The 16,591-nt window shown below is 44.3% G+C and overlaps 1 protein-coding gene across 2 annotated transcripts in view; it reads left to right on the plus strand.

Moving 5' to 3' along the window:
• Positions 1-4,611: 4,611 nt before the first annotated feature.
• UBE4B (ubiquitination factor E4B) overlaps positions 4,612-16,591 on the plus strand; it is a 122,201-nt gene continuing 110,221 nt past the window's right edge. The window contains exon 1 of one of the 2 annotated variants that reach the window (XM_005892711.3): positions 4,612-5,351. In XM_005892711.3, the coding sequence (XP_005892773.2) occupies positions 5,328-5,351 (24 nt within the window). In that variant the 5' untranslated portion in view covers positions 4,612-5,327. The remainder of the gene's footprint in view (positions 5,352-16,591) is intronic. The other variant, XM_005892712.2, reaches the window with a different exon arrangement.

Genomic DNA, 16,591 nt, shown 5'->3' on the forward strand with positions numbered 1-16,591 from the left:
TTTTTTAAATTAATTTTTTAATTGGAGTATAGTTGATTTATATTGTTGTGTTAGTTTCTGCTGTACATTCCTATATAGGTCATTACAGAGCCCTGAATAGAGTTCCCTGGGCTATACAATAGGTTCTTATTATTAGTTACTTTTTATATAAGTAGCGTGTACATGTCAATCCCAATCTCCCAGTTTATTCCCCAACCCATTATCCTCTTTGGTCACCATAAGTGAGTTCTCCACATCTGTGACTCAATTTCTGTTTTGTAAAAAGGTTCATTTCTATGACCATCCTCTTTAAAATAGAAACACTGATCGCCAGCATTGTTTCCCTTTTTGGACTTATTTTAATCTCCAGCACTTATGTTGGCAGACAGAAGAGGGCTTGGCACTGAGCCTGCGGCTCTACAATATTTAAAGCTTGGGGGAAGAAAGCAGAAAATGAACCTAAAGAATAACTTTCAGTGAGGCAAGAGGAAACCCAGGAAACTGTGACCTCATGAAAGGCAATAAAGGGGAAATGTTTCAGAAGTGCTCATCTGAATCGAATGCGACTGAGATGCTGATAAATATTGGACACGGAAGTGAGACTGGTCTTAGGAGATCTCAACAAGAGAATTTTCTCAGAATGGCACAGACAGAGGATAGACTGGACTGAAGAGTAAGGGAGGAATGGAAATAATACGTATATATGTGTGCTCAGTCATGTTCCACTCTTTTGCAACCCTATGGACTGTAGCTGCCAGGCTCTCTGTCCATGGGATTCTCGAGGCAAGAATACTGGAGTAGGTTGCCAATACCTTCTCCAGGGGATCTTCCAGGCCCAGTGATCAAACCCGTATCTCTTACATCTCCTGCATTGGCAGGTGGATTCCTTACCACCATGTTATTTGGGAAGCCTGGAAATAACATGCCAAATACCTTTCGAGATGTTTTGCTGTCAAGGGAATCAAATAAAAGAGGCATAGCCCAAAGTAGATGTAGGGTCAAGGTAGGGTTTTTAAAGGTAGTGTTCCTAGAGCAGAAATGTGTCCAGTGGGGAGACAGAAAATGATGGTGCAGAAGAAAGAGGATAAATCTTGGACCAAAGTTCTTAAGAAGGTGGGAGGGGGAGGAATCCAGAGTTCAGTGCAGGGGTTGACCCTTGATGAAAGTAAAAGTGTTAGTTGCTTAGTTGTGTCCCACTCTTTGCTACCCCATGGACTATAGCCCACCAGGTTCCTCTGTCCATGGTATTCTCTGGGCAAGAATACTGGAGTGGGTTACCATTTCCTTCTCTAGGGAATCTTCCCGACGCAGGGATTGAACCCAGGTTTCCCACGCTGCTGGCAGATTCTTTACCATCTGAGCTACCAGCTCGTAGTGTTCCCCGATGGTTCAGTGAGTAAAGAACATGCCTGCAATGCAGGAGACACAGGAGATGCAGGTTCGATCCCTGGTTGGGAAGATCCCCTGAAGAAGGAAATGGCAATACACTCCAGTATTTTTGCCTGGGAAATAAATACATTTAAAAATAAAAAGTTAAAAAAAAAAAGTGGTGAGATAGCTTTAAAGGTGAACTCTGTCAGAAATTCAAAATGTCATAAATCAGTCTTCCCTGGTGGATCAGTGGTAAAGAATCTGCCTGCCAATGCAGGAGACATGGGTTCAACCTCTGGTCTGGGAAGATCCCACATGCCATGGAGCAACTAGGCCCGTGCGCCACAACTACTGAGCCAGCACTCTAGGGCCCAGGAACCACAACTACCAAGCCCATGTGCTGCACCTACTGAAGTGCACGTGCCCTAGAGCCTGGGGTCCACAACATTACACGCCACAACAAGGAGAAGCCTGAGCACCACAACCAGAGAGTAGCCCCCACTCACAGCAACTGGAGAGAAGAGGCCATGCAGCACAAAGACCCAGCACAGCTGAAAGCAAATAAATAAAATTATTTTAAGAAGTCATAAATTGTAAAATGTTAAAGCAGGATAGGACGTGGAGTTCCTGGTAAACAAAATACTGTGGCATAATCTTCACAGTATCACTACTCAGTAAATAGTAATTTATCTTGTGGTTTTTGAATACTCATTTTGTGCTAGATATTGTGTCCTTGTAATACATAGTCAGAGATATTTGGGTGATAGGGAAAGAATTCAGAAGGAAGATTCCTGATCATTTCCCCATTTCATTTGGGGCAGCCCATTTAACAGTTTCACTTTCTCCAGCAACAAAATGAAAAGGATATTTCCTATGATATTTGAATATTATTATGGTGGAATGTTTGTGTTCCCCTTCAAGTTCATATGTTGAAACCCCACCAACGTAATGGTATTACTTCAGGAGGTTATTAGGATTAGGGCTTCCCTGGTGGATCAGATGGTAAGGAATCTGCCCACAGATCAGGGTTCAATCCCTGGGTCAGGAAGATTGCCTGGAGAAGGGAATGGCTACCCATTCCAGAGTTCTGACAAAACATGGTCCATGGGAGAACAGAATGGAAAACCACTTCAGTATTCTTGCCTTGAGAACCTCATCAACAGTATGAAAAGGCAAAAAGATATGACACTGAAAGATGAACTCCCCAGGTCAGTAAGTGCCTAATATGCTACTGGAGAAGAGTGGAGAAATAACTCCAGAAAGAATGAAGAGACAGAGCCAAAGTAAAAACAATGCCTACTTGTGGATGTGACTGGTGATGAAAGTAAAGTCTGATGCTATAAAGAACAGTGTTGCAGAGGAACCTGGAATGTTAGATCCATGAATCAAGGTCAATTGGAAGTGGTCAAACAGGAGATGGAAAGAGTGAACATCAACATTTTAGGAATCAGGCTCCTCTGTCCATGGGATTTCCCAGACAAGAATACTGGAGTGAGTTGCCATTTCCTTCTCCAAGGGATCTTCCTGACCCAGGGATCGAATCCGCATCTCTCACTCCTCATGCATTGATAGGCAGGCAGGTTCTTTACCACTAGTGCCATCCATGAAATTAGCCAAAATAGATTAGTGGTTGCCCCAAGAGAGGGGAGGGAAAAATGGGAAGTGACTGTTAACAGGCATAGGGTTTCTTTCTGGGGTGATAAAATGTTCTGGAATTAGTGATGATGGTTGAATGTGAATTTTCTAAGACCATCGTATACTTTAAATGGGTGAATTGTATGAAATACAAATTATATTGCAATGACTATGTTAAATGTACTAAAATACCAATGTCGCCAGAAGTCTAACCTCTGACTTACACAGAATTCCTTTTTTGGACAGCAGATAATATGCAAAGACATGCAGTCTAATTTTACTTACAAATTCCTTACATACCTAGCTGTCAGGTTACTATTTTAAGTAAATAGCAGGAAAAAAACTGTGGCTCTTTTAATTCTGGAATGCAATTTTTTAAATTATGGTGAAGTAAACCATCCCAAACAGTATATTCTTCATACAAGGCAAAATCTGTAATTTCATGATACTGTTAAACGTTGACTGCTGTTTAGATTTGTATATTATAAAATATTTGTATTCTTCAGAGACCAGATTGATGGTCGCCAGAGACGGACAGTGCGTGGGCAAAATGGAGGTCAAAGGGTACAAACTCAGTTATAGCAGTCCCTGGGGATGTAATGTACAGCATGGAGACTATAATTAGCAATACTGTAGCATTCGTTTGAAAGTTGTTAAGAGAATAAGTCTTTAAACTGCTTATTCCAAGGGAAAAAAAAAACACACAAAACTATGTGTGGTGATGGATGTTAATTTAAACTTATTGGTTATTATTTCCCAATATATACATATGTCAAATCATTGTACACCTAAAAACACAGTATGTTGCTATGTCAATTACATTTATTTCAATTAAATTTTTGCATTCTTGTTCAGGTAAGGACAATGGTTTCCTTTTCTTGGATCCACAAGTCTGCCTTGTATATGCACTTCATAATTTTCTTGGTCTCAAACTGATTTATACTTTCAAATTTGCCATCACTTTGGAACACACTTTATTTAAAAAAAAAATCTGAAACTCTCTAAAAGGACAAAGCAAAATGAAGTTCTATTTGTGTTAAAGTTTTCTTCTAAATGGGCTTTCTCTGGGGAGGTGTAAGATTCTACGCTTAAGTTTTTCAAAATGTGAGCGGTTAGGCTGATAGTGAACGCTCGCCCCAAAAAGCAAACGTTTTTCGTTTTCTTTTATTTCGTTTGGGCAGCATCGTGTATAGTCCAGGCGTTTCTGAGTCGCTAAAGGGAAGAACCTGGAAACTAAGGAGCCGCTGCGGGCCGGGGTCACCGGCAGGCGTCCCCTTCTGGCCAATCTTCCCGTTGTCCGTGCAGCCACCCAGCCCCGCGGCCTCCGCCATCGCTCGCCCGCGTGGCGGTCCCGGCAATCTACCTGGGCCCAGCCTGCCGCGCCCCCGCCCGCGCCGTCGCCAAGGCACCGCGCCGCCCCGCCCCCTCGGCGCTCCGCCGGCCCGCCGGCCCGCCGGCCCGCCCGCGGCCCCACTCGCCCCTCCCTCTGCCCCGCGCTGCTGCGGGGGAGAGGGTGGGGTGGAGGCGGGAGGAGACGCAGGCGAGAGGAAATAGGCGGTGCGACGCCCGCGGCCCATTGGCTGCCTCATGCTAGGGCCAGAAGCCCCGCCTCTCTGGAGAGGTCACGTGATCCCTTTCAAAGATGGCCGCCCTGTTGTTTTGATGAATAATACTTGGTGGGGCGAGGGGTAAGAGTAGGGGTGGAGGGGTAGGCGGATTTACTCTACCAGCGAAAGCATCGAGAGTCCGGTCCTCCCCCTCCCCCCTGCCCAAGCTCCGCCGTGGAGGAGGGGCGTGGCCGGCTTGCTTTGGGAGGGGAGGAGCTTCCCTCCTCAGTGCTGGGCTCTGCCTGGGCGGCTGTGGGGTCGCCGTACCTCGGGGCACCCACTCTGCAGTTGAACACTTCCCGCCAGGGTCAAAGGGTAGGAAGGAGAGCAGGATCTGCTGAGGAAGCGCAGCTACCGCGCCACCACCCCGAAGACCCAGCAGGCTCCGGGCACGAGGCGAGCTGGAGACCGAGCTCCTTGTCTGGGTAACCTGGGAAGCAGAGGGTAAATAAGTGGCGCCTTAAGATAAACCCTGTAGCAGCAGCAGTGGCGGTCAAAGGAGGCTGCTGGAGACGGCAGCAGCTGTAGGAGTCTCTGGGGCGATTGGAGTGACCGACGCCAAGGCATTTCAGTGCCTCTCGTGTTCTTATTTTTTAACCTCTGACTATGCAATTCTGAAACCTCCCCCATTCGGGGGACCAGACAGCCCGATAGACACCTACCACTCTCCTCCCGCCCTGGTCTCAAAGAACGGAAGATCTCTCCCTAACGCCTTTAACCATTAAGAGGAAAGCGATGGAGGAGCTGAGCGCTGATGAGGTGAGGAGGTTGGGGGACACCTTGGGAGATTAGTTGGCAACTCTTTGGCGCTTTGGGTAGGCGTGATACTGCGCCAGTGGTGCCTGGCCTTTGGTCAGCGATGGAGATGACATCTAAGAATAAAATGAGTCCCTAAGAGGGTCTCCGATTGTATTCTCTTATATTTCTTTGCCTTTTTTTTGCATCCTGTATTCCATTTGCCTCTTTTCGAGTTTTCTTTTAGAGTCTAAAGAAGAGGAGAACATATTGAGGTTTTTATTCTTTTTTTCAGGGTATTTAAGCTAGAAGGGCTAGATTTACATCAAGTTGAGTGTGTGTGTGTTTGTACACGCGCCTGCGCGCGCACGTACGTGTGCGCGCGCGCGCCTTACTGCAGAGATTGAAAGAATAATTTTGGGTGGAATCAGAATGTATGGGTGTATGTTTTTAAATGGATTTGAAATCCCGAGTATGTGTGGACACGTCATTGTATAAGTTGACTGAACATTACGTGTGTGTTTGGGGGTGGCCTACAAACAGATTCTTTGATATTTAACAAAACGTGTATCTTCTCAATAGCTTAGTGAATTACAGTTAAAATTTAGCAGTTTAACAGACCAGTAATGGCTTCTGGCGTACTTCTCTTGCAGCGTGATTTTTTCTAGTTTTTGTCCCTTTCAAACTCGTGTTTTGCTGTAGCAGACACTGAACAGGAAGCAAATGGAAGCAAATGACTTTGAAAATTCCCCCTATTATCATTTCTGAAAGGATTATTACAGATCCCTTTCTGGATGATTTCTAGATTATTTAATAATAATCTTAAAAACTAGCATTTAGGGTACAGGGAATTTCCTGTGATTCTGTTGACTCCCCACCCCCCTTTAAAAAAAAAAAAACATTGAGTTTCTCTTTCAGGACCCCTCCTGACCTCCTTGTCTTCTACCTACCATTTCTTCCACTGGTTCTTGTAAAACTTCTGTACAGTATTAGAAAAGTAGTTGTCAGTCAGGTTGGTTGTACTGTAAAACTTCCATGCTTCAGTTTTTGCTACAGAGTAGTCAATATGTTTACCTAGAGACTAAAATTCTCCAGAGTGAAGCAGGCGAGTTGGGGGCTAAGGGTCAGGTAGGAAAGGAAGCAAATAATTTTGTTGCTTTGATACCTGGCTGTTAAGAAAGTCAGGATTACCCATTCTGTGTTACTGACTTCGTTTTCTAAATGCATCAGTAATGTAATCTTAAATTAGAAAAATATTGAACAGCTTCTTTCATATAGGAACCATCAAGAGATCCTCTTAGAGGCACTTCGTTTTGTGTCGTTTTTTTAAAAGTGCACCCCCCCTTAAAAAAATATTAATCCTCATGGATCATTTATCTTAAGGCCAAGAGTTTTTAAGTAGTAGAAATTACATTTTTCTTGACATTCTCTAAATAGTTCCTGGTTTAGAAGTTTTTACATTCTTGAGTTTTTACCAAGAAATTGTTTTCAAACCATTAAAGTATACAAACCAGTTAAAGAGCTGTATAATCTGAACTGCAGCTTTTTACTTTACCCAGTCCTTGAGGGAAGGTATTAACTTTTTTGACCATATAAGGAACAAATGTAATCATTGTGGAGGAGATAGATATTTTTCAAGGTCAACAGAATATTAAATATGAAAAATTTAATTCACTAATACAAGATCAGTATAAACTTATGTTCAACAAATTAGTTGGCCTGACCACAAAGGGACAGTTCAGTAATTTTACTCTCAACAGAATCTAGAATAGATCTTTTTTGGGGAAAAGTTTAAATTTTTTGAAAATCCATTTCCTTTAATTCTGGCATTAGGTGAACAGTTCTTAACAGAAACATTTCTGAAGCTTTTGCCTTATTGTTACTCTGTTGGTGGAAACTTGTGTCATAGGTGTGGTAGGCGACATTGATTTGGTTAGATAACATTTATGTTGTTGAAAATTCAAACATGCATCTCAGGATGTAAAACAGTCAACACCGTGACCTTTCAATCTAAATTAGGGAATCAGGTAAGACAGGATTTTATATTTTAGCAAAATGGAAATAGATGAGAATGTAATCCATGAAAATTAGAGGCTGCTATAACCAGGCTAGGGCTTCCCTTGTAGCTCAGTCGGATAAGAATCTGCCTGCAATGCAGGAGACCTAGGTTTGCTTCCTGGGTCGGGAATATCCCCTGGAGAAGGAAATGGCAACCTACTCCAGTATTGTTGCCTGGAGGATTCCATGGACAGAAGAGCCCGGTGGGCTACAGTCCTTGGAGTCATCAGAGTCAGACACGACTTAGCTAGTAAATCATCATCATCATCATCATAGCCAGGCTAGTAGCTTTAGAAGATTGTACATTATGGCTACTTTTTGGTCCCTCTCATTGATCACCTTGAATTCTTGTACTTTTCCTTTCTTGTGCTTTTAAGGAGAGTATTTCTTTAACTTCATTGCTGTTTCTATAGCACATAGAGCAGATCCATGACTAAGTTTATTCTTTTCCAGGAACCGCATTTCAAGGCGTTATTATTTACAGTGCATTCATCCTGTACCCTGCTCATGTTTGTTTATTTGTTTTAATACCAAAATAATGCTGTGATTAGAGCAGGTATTTTAAACTGTTTTCAACTGTGGTGATGATGTGTTTTCATGGAAATGATGTGCTTTGCTTTGCTTTGTTTCTTTTTTTTTTGGCAAAATCTTTATGACCTAGTTCATCTTTAAGAGAGCTGGCTGGGATTCAGGGTGTGGTAAAGGTTTTAGAAGTTGTCTTCCTTCCCAAATGCAGAATGTGTGACCTTGGATATTTTAGCAGTTTTTTCGGTGGAAGGGGACCGATATTTATTAACAGTCTTAGAAGCCTGCTCTGTGCCAGTCACTTTATAACCATTGTTTCATTTGATAAAACAGAGCAGTTCAGCAGATCCTTCAAATTTCCTTGTTTTAAAGGTGAAGCAACTGAGATTTAGGTTAAGTTCATAGTGCCCTGGCTTAGAAGTGGCAGAATTGGAGTTCATACCCAGGGTTCCTGATCTAAAAGCTCTTTTTACTGTATTTTACTGCCTAACAACTGGCAATAAATTCACCACAGCTTCTCTATAAATATCGTACTAACATGCTTGATCTGCATAGCTTTTCTGTAAAAGTGTTGTTCTTCATGAATTCATTCATGATGTGATCAAGTTTATAGTCTTTTTGGTGCTGACTCTCATCACACTCCTCCAATTATCATTCACTCAACAACTGTTTTTTAAAAAGATGCTGTACATCCCCAGCAATGTATTAGGTAGGTTAAGAGAAGCAGTCTTTTTCTTAAAGAAATTATTATGGGATTGGGGATGGGTAGGGCTAGGTAGGAGTCCAGCAATTACAACACAGGGTGCTAAGAGCTATTTTGGACACGTGCACAGTAAGACTCCTAAGAAAATCAAGAAGGGAACCCTGGTGGGATAGCATCTTAGTGAAGACTTTCAAGAAAAAGTGATGCTTGGGGACTTTCCTGGTGTTCCAGTGGTTAAGACCCTGCCCTCCCACCGCAGAGGGCACAGATTTGATCCCTGGTTGGGGAACTAGGAACCTGGATGACTCATGAGTACCCCCCCCCCAAAAAAAAAAAAGGAAAACTGATCTTTATACTGAGCAGTAGTTGTCAGGCAAAGGGCTCTTGGAATGGACTGTGAAACTGGGGAGCTCAGGAAACTGCAAGTAGTGGGCCTGGAGATAGGATTTGTGGGGGAGTGGCTACAGGCAGACAGGCACCAGATCTCAGACAGTATTCAGAAATGCTCAGGCGTTTGAACTTTCTCAGTAAGACTGTAACAAGCCTTTGAGGGGTTTTAAGGGATTAGATGACTGGCAAGGTGTCGAAGGTAGGTGGAAAGAAGCTGGCTGCAGGCTGAGAGATGCATTCAGAGATTGCTACTGCTATTGAGGAGCCAAGCAATGGAGTCCAAAGGCCTTGGCAGTGGGAATGGAGGAGAGCAGACAGGAGAAATTTTGAGGATCTAAGTTAAGCCACTTCTGATGCTCAGGTTGATGTGAAGGAGGTGGAGGCAGGGCAGGAAAGAAAAAGATAACTCCTTGATTTCTAGTTTGAAAGAAGGATGGACTGGAGGAGAGAGAAGAAATTCTAGACAAGGAGCAGATTGTGGAGAAAGAAGATACTTGTTTGGGTCACTGAAAGATGACCCAACATAGAGGCCCCTACCCCTGGCCTTTCTACTCTAGCATCTCCATTTCTGACCATTTCTTTGTAACGGGCCTCATGACTTAAGCTCACTTTTTTCCCCAGGAGATAATTGCTGCCCCTCACTTTATAACCAGGATTCTCCTGAAGCCTGGTAGGAGAGTGGAATGTTACCTCTCCAGACCCTTTCTCAACTCTTTTTGGTTCATTTTAGCTAAGAGACAGAGAATGGTAATGATGTTAGCTGATATTTATGAATTTTAAATATGTGCTAAGCACTTAACTTGCTCAATAAAGTTGGTATTCTTATTCCCTTTTTACAGATGAGAAAATTGAGGCTGATAGCAATTAAGCAGTTTGCCAAAAAGTGCACAACTAGGAAGTGGTAGAACCTGGATTCTAATCCAGAGTCAGATTCCAGAGTTCTTAATCCCATTACTAAACTTCCTCCAAAAGAATAATCTGAGCAAGTTGTAATGGTTATGGCATTTTTATTTTCCCTTTTGAGATGGAAACTGAAAGCATTAACCCCTTGTTACCATTAAGAGTGGAGCTCATCAAGTAGCCTTCTATTCTTTTATGGGGAAAAGACTGCAAGATTTCTGATGAGGGGGTCCTTGGATCTTCAGGCCTTTGCTTCGCGCACAGAGCATTTTCTGAGACCGTACTTGGGGTGTGTCTAGGTGGAGACAGCTTCTTGTAGCAGCTCCTTCAATGATATTTGCTATTTACTTGCTACATGTCAGACACCACGTGAGACTTGCGGGTATGGGGCTTCTTTCTGGTGGGAGGAGACGTGATAAATATCCACATAAGCTGTCATTTGGTGGGCTTCCCTGCTGGTCCAGTGGTTAAGAATCCTCCTTGCTGTGCAAGGGACACCAGTTCGACCCTTGGTCCAGCCAGATCCCACGTGCCTCGGAGCAGCTAAGCCTGTGAGCCCCAGCTGCTGAAGCCTGTGTACCCTAGAGCCTGTGCTCCACAACAAGAGAAGCCACTGTAATGAGAAGCCCTCACATCGCAACTAGAGAAAAGCCCACTTGCATCAGCAAAGACCCAGTGCAGCCAAAAATAAAGAAATAAATATTTTTAAAAGATGTCATATGTGATGGTACCATGGAGAAAGATAAAATAGGCTATAAAGGGATGGAGAGCAGTAAGGATAAGAGAAGTGTGTGCAATTTTGGGAAGTGACTTCTGGAAAAAAATTTAAAAGATGACGGAGCCATCTGGGGGAAGAGTGTTTGAAAGAATAGGGGACAGCAGAAACCAGGGGCACGTCCCCTACTGCTTCAGGAACACCATGGGGGTCAAGTGTGGTTGGGGCTGAGCAAGGACACAGTGGCAGGAGGTGAAGTCATTCACTCACTCGAGAAACCTTTACTGAGTTCTAACTGGGTTTCAGTCAGTTCTAAGATACTCCCCGTGCCGGGCTACCGTGCTAAGTCGCGTCAGTTGTATGTGACTCTGTGACCCTATGGACTGTAGCCCACCAGGCTCCTCTGTCCATGGGATTCTCCAGGCAAGAATACTGAAGTGGGTTGCCATTTCCGTCTCCAGGGGATCTTCCTGACCCAGGGATTGAACTCACGTCTCTTAAGTTTTCTGCATTGACAGGAGGGTCCTTTACCACTAGCACCACCAGTTTTAGTCAGTTCTGAGATGCTCCCCACCCCCTTTTTTTCCTTTACCTTTTCAAATCTTTGAGCTTGGGATGCTTCTTGGTGTAATCGTGGCTGACCAGGTGGCAGTTGTGACACAGTTGTCATTTCCTGTTTATATGCAAACCTGGTTATACCTGTTCGTGTTGTTGGCCTTCAGTTGAGCACTATGCATGATCAATTTAGTTGCCATGTTAAATGCATGCGTGTTCAGTCACTCAATTGTGTCTGATTCTATTGTGATCTCGTGGACTGTAACCCTTTCGGCTCCTCTGTCCCTGGGATTTCCCAGGCAAGAATACTGGAGTGAGTTGCCATTTCCTCCTCCAGGGCATCTTCCTGACCCAGGGATCAAACCCGGGTGTCCTGCATTGCTGGTAGATTCTTTACCACTACTCCGCCTGGGAAGCCTGCTATGTTAAATGCCTTCCCCCAAATTATACTTTGATCAGCAGTGAAAGCAAATGTTACTTTGTATGAAAAAGAGAAATGAAAATGGCAGTGGGAGGGGTGGTCTCAACTTGATATCAGTAAAGAAAATGGTTGAAAGAATCACCACAATTTCATATTTTGGCTTCTATTGGTTATTTGTTGGGGCCCTGGGGCTTCTCTAGTTGTGATATGCGGGTTCCAGAGCTTGAGGGTTCAGTAGCCGGGCACGTGCAGTCTTAATTGCTCCATGACGTAGGGATCTTAGTTCCTTGACCAGGGATGGAACCTGAGGCCCCTGTGTTGTAAGGCAGATTCTTAACCACTGGACTACCAGGGAAATGGCAATTTCATATTTTATTACCAAGCAACAACCAATTGCATTAGGGAGCCGTAGAAAGGCAGAAATCCATAAGTCTCTGAAACTATCACATTTTGAAATTGAACATACAGGTAGAGGGCTTCCCCAGTGGCTCAGTGGTAAAGAACCACCTGCAGTGCAGAAGCTGTGGGAGACGAGGGTTTGATCCTTGCGTTGGGAAGATCCCCTGAAGGAGGAAATGGCAACTCACTCCGGTATTCTTGGTTGGAGAATCCCACAGAGAGAGGACCCTGGCGGGTTACAGTCCATGGGGGCACAGAGTCGGATATGACTGAAGTGACTTAGCACAAAGCACATACAGTTAGCAGGATTGCCTTTCATACCCAAGCAATGGATTTGAAGATCAGAGATACATCACCTTTTCAGAAATTTCAAAGCAATGAAAGGCTGATAAAACTGATTACTACTCTGGTCTGGTCTGTTAAGACATTTTGTTGTGATTTAGTAGGTAGTGGGTTTTTTTTTAACCCCCTTTGTAATGCAAAAAATAGTGTTGCAGTTTACAGTCAGTGACATTTTGTATATGATGATACATCGTATATGCCCAGCTTTCTTCTAGACCATGAGGCTATAGGAATGAGCAATGTAAGCAGAAATCCCTGCCTTCATGGGGCTTACATTTTGATTTCTGTTTTAAGAGAATCATTTTAGAGGCTTCTGTGAGGAGAACAGATGAAGGAGGAAAGAGTGAAAGTGGAGAAGAAAGGTCAGGAGGCCAGCACAAGAGTCCCAGGACCAGGGTCAGTGGTGGAGAAGGTGAGAAAAGGTCAGACCAAGAATAGTCAGATATTTTGTGGATTGATATAACAGAGCGACATGAAATAGCAGCTGCTTACACCAGCTAGATGGTTATTTCTGTCTAAATAGAAGTCTGGGTGGGAGGCTGGGGCCACTGTGGTAGGCACCTTCTGTCCAGTTGTTCCAAGTATCCTAACATATGGCTTCCATCTTTGTTCCACGTCTATCTGCACTGTAGCCAGATGGAAGAGAGGAGAGGGGAAGGAGAAATCATGCTCCTCTTTTTTTTTCTTGACTGTACAGCATGTGGGATCTTAGTTCTCCAACCAGGGATTAAGCATTAGGAGCAGCATGCAGTCTTAACCCCTGGACCACCAGGGAAGTCCCATCATGCTCCTCTTTAATGGCACAGCTTGGAAGTTGCACCAGTCACTTCTGCTCGCTTCCCATTGGCCAGAACCTAAGTCACATGGCCACAGCTCCTAGCTAGGAGGCTGAGAACTGCAGTTCTTGCTGGGTTAGCTGTGTGCTTATCTAGAAGTTCTGTCACGTGGAAAGGGGTACTGTCAAGGCATTATTGTTTAAACCCTTCTTCCGAGATCTAAAACACACTCCATGCCTTCCCTCTATCAGCCTCCAGAATCTCCAGGTGTTACACAGTCCAAGAACCTTTAGATTAAAATGCAAGTTATCAGCTGCTCTCCGCTCTCTGCTCCCCGCCCCCATGTGCTGTGGTGGAGTTGGATAGAAGCATGGAAATAAGTCCCCTTTGGCAAAAGGAAAAACAGGGAGTACACATCCCTCACTGGTCCACGGCTATCGTCAGCTCCTGCCAGGCTGCGGCGTGGAGGCTCCCTGCCTTGGCAGCTGTGGGTGTTCCTGTTGCAGTCCACTTAGCAGCCCTGGCTACAGTCCACAGGGTCGCAAAGAGAACTGAAGCACGCACACACGTGCTTTCTTGGAGGAACTGCCCTGTCCCGGCCCTCCGTGGTAGCTTTTCAGTGTCTGTTTTCCTCTGGGGCAGGTCATGGAGGATATCCCCTTCCTGGAGCTGAGTAGTGTCTCCAGCTTGTCTCCTTCAGGAGACCGAAGAAGTTGACTTCTTCAGTCCTGCTTGGTCTCCAAATTACCATACTAAGCCAACTTAGACTAGTCTGTGGCCATGACTTAGGCAGACCTGTCTTCCCTTTTATCTTTGTCTGCAAATCGGCAAGCTGCAGCTTGAGTATGTCTTGTTCTTGCGGGACTTCTTGCTTAAATTGGCAAGAGGCCAATAGGCACCAAACTCTGAATTGTTCAACCAGTTCCCCTAGAATTACAGTCCAGGTAGACATGCAGGTTATTTTCTGAGGTGTCACAGCTTTTACCAAACATTTTATTGTGGCCTAACAAGGGTTATAAACTTTCATTCTGCAATATCTGTGCCCATGTTGAGCCCTGAGTCATTGCCACATATTTATATTCTATCTAGGTTGATTACTTCCGGGTTCCAAATTCTGTGCATTACTTAGGATACTGGTTTGGCTGCTGCAGCAGAGAGATCCAAAATAATAATGGTGTTAATACGATAGAAGCTAATTTTTTTTCGAAGTAGAAATCTGGGTAGGTGGTTGCGAACTGGTTTAGTAATTCCTTGATTTCTAGGGAGCCAGACACATTCTGTTTAGTGCTGTCATCCTCTGTAAGTGGCCATCTAGTTTGTAATCCAAGATGGCTGCTCCAGTGCCTGCCTGCACATCTGCATTCCAGTCTTCAGGAAGGAACTAAAGGGGAGGGCATGTTTTTGTCCATCAATGGCATGATCAGATGTGTCACCTGTCATTGCTTACATCTCCTTGGTCAGAACTTAGTCACTTGGCCACAGCCAGATACAAAGGTGGCTGAATGTATAGGAGGAGGTAGCTAGCTGTCTCTATCACAGTCATACCAAGAGTTATAGTCTCTGCAGCTTGGAAGAAGGAATTGTCTTATACTGAGGTGGGAAACATTGAAATAGGAGATTAGGGACTTCCCTGGCAGTCCAGTGGTTAAGACTGTGAACTTCCACTGTAGGGGGCACTGGTTTGATCCCTGGTTGGGGAGCTAAGATCCCACATGCTACTCGATATGGCCAAAAATTAAAAGGAAAGAGGAGATTAGAGGTAGAAATTAAGCTATCCATTTTAATCGTATTCTGGTTATATTGCTTATTATTGATCCATCTGGAGATGTTAAGTAGGTTGTTGGATATATATTTGGCTTGCAGTTCAGGAAGAACTGGGGTTGGGGACTCCAATCAGAAAGCTGTCAGTATATTTTAAATTGCAAGAATGGCAAGATGACCTAGGGAGTGAGCATAGAGAGAGGAGAGGAGGTCAGAGGACTGAACCTTGAGCCATTCCGGCGTTTAAGAACTGACGGGGGACAGCCACTGAGGTAGAAGGCAAGACGAGAGAGCCTAGAGTTCTGGCATCCAGGAGAAGAAAGTGTTTCATGATGGAGGGGAGGGTTCCACTCTGTCAAATGGCAGTAAGGTAAATGAAAAGAAGACCAAGCCTTAGGATGGGATTTGGCAACATGGAGGCCATTAGTGACCTTGGCTAGACCCATTTCATTGCCGAGTAGGTTCAAGACACAATGAGACAGAATGAGAGCAGAGAATACATTGTTCAGGAGTGAGGCATCAGCTCCAGGGATACACTGTGGAGCCATCCATAGACTGTGGAAGCTGTGGGTTTAAAAAGTGGGAAGAAGATATTTAGGGAACATGTCCTTTTTTAAATTTTATCTTTTACCTCTCCCGGATACAGACTTCCCAGGTGGCTCAGTGGTAAAGAAGCTGCCTACCAATGCAGGAGACGCAGGAAAGGTGGGTTCAATCCCTTGGTCAGGAAGATCCCCTTGAGCAGGAAATAGCAACCCACTCCAGTATTCTTGCCTGGACAGTTCATGGACAGAGTAGCCTGGTGGGCTACAGTCCATGGGGTCACAGAGAGTCAGACATGAATTAGTGACTAAACAACAACAGCTCCCTATTATGATCACTGGTTCCTTTGTTCGTTCAGTAAATATTTTTCATTCGTTACTCTGTTCCTTTCTTTCCCCGAGGTAGGAAGTCAAGGTGTAGAGGTAGATTTATTTGTATATTTTTTCCTAGCTAGGTGTTCAGGACCTGAAGAGTTCCAAGTATAAATTTTAAACCATAGTTTGGGCGCACTGAATCATATTGCAGCTAATTATTGTAAAATGACTTTATTTTGGGTTTGGTTGTGCTGCTGTGGTGCGTAGGCTTCTGTTGTTGTGGAGCTCAGGCTCTCTCTAAGGCCTTCGGGGCTCAATAGTTGTGACTCCCAGGCTCTAGAGCACAGTCTTGATGGTTGTGGCATATGGCCTTAGTTCCTCTGTGGCATGTGGGATCTTCCTGGATCAGGGATTGGACCTGTATCTCCTACATTGGCAGGCAGATTCTTTACCACTGAGCCACCAGGGAAGCCCTGGCCCTGATTGTTCTTGTTCCCTGGGGGGTTGGGTTCTTTTTTTTTTCCCTGCCTTATTGCCGGTAAGATCTTAGTTCCCCCACCAGGGATGGAACCCACTTCCCCTGCAGTGGAATCATGGAGTCTTAACCACTGGACCACTTGTTTACTGTTTTTTATCCATCTCTTGTCACAAGGCTTGGCATAGGGTGCCCCAAAATAAATATTTGCTGAGTCCATGAATTGACTGCAAGGTGTCTTTCCTTGATTCCCAGTTCTTGTGTTGCGGTAGTTTTTTGTTTTGTTTTTGCCATATTAGTTAGGTTAAGGTATGTACTGGAAAACAACCTTATTGTCAGAGTTGTAGTTCAGAGTCACCTGCACCTGGGTTTTAGGTGGACCAGCCA

Source organism: Bos mutus, chromosome 16 (assembly GCF_027580195.1).
Source record: "Bos mutus isolate GX-2022 chromosome 16, NWIPB_WYAK_1.1, whole genome shotgun sequence".
Lineage (NCBI taxonomy): Eukaryota > Metazoa > Chordata > Mammalia > Artiodactyla > Bovidae > Bos > Bos mutus.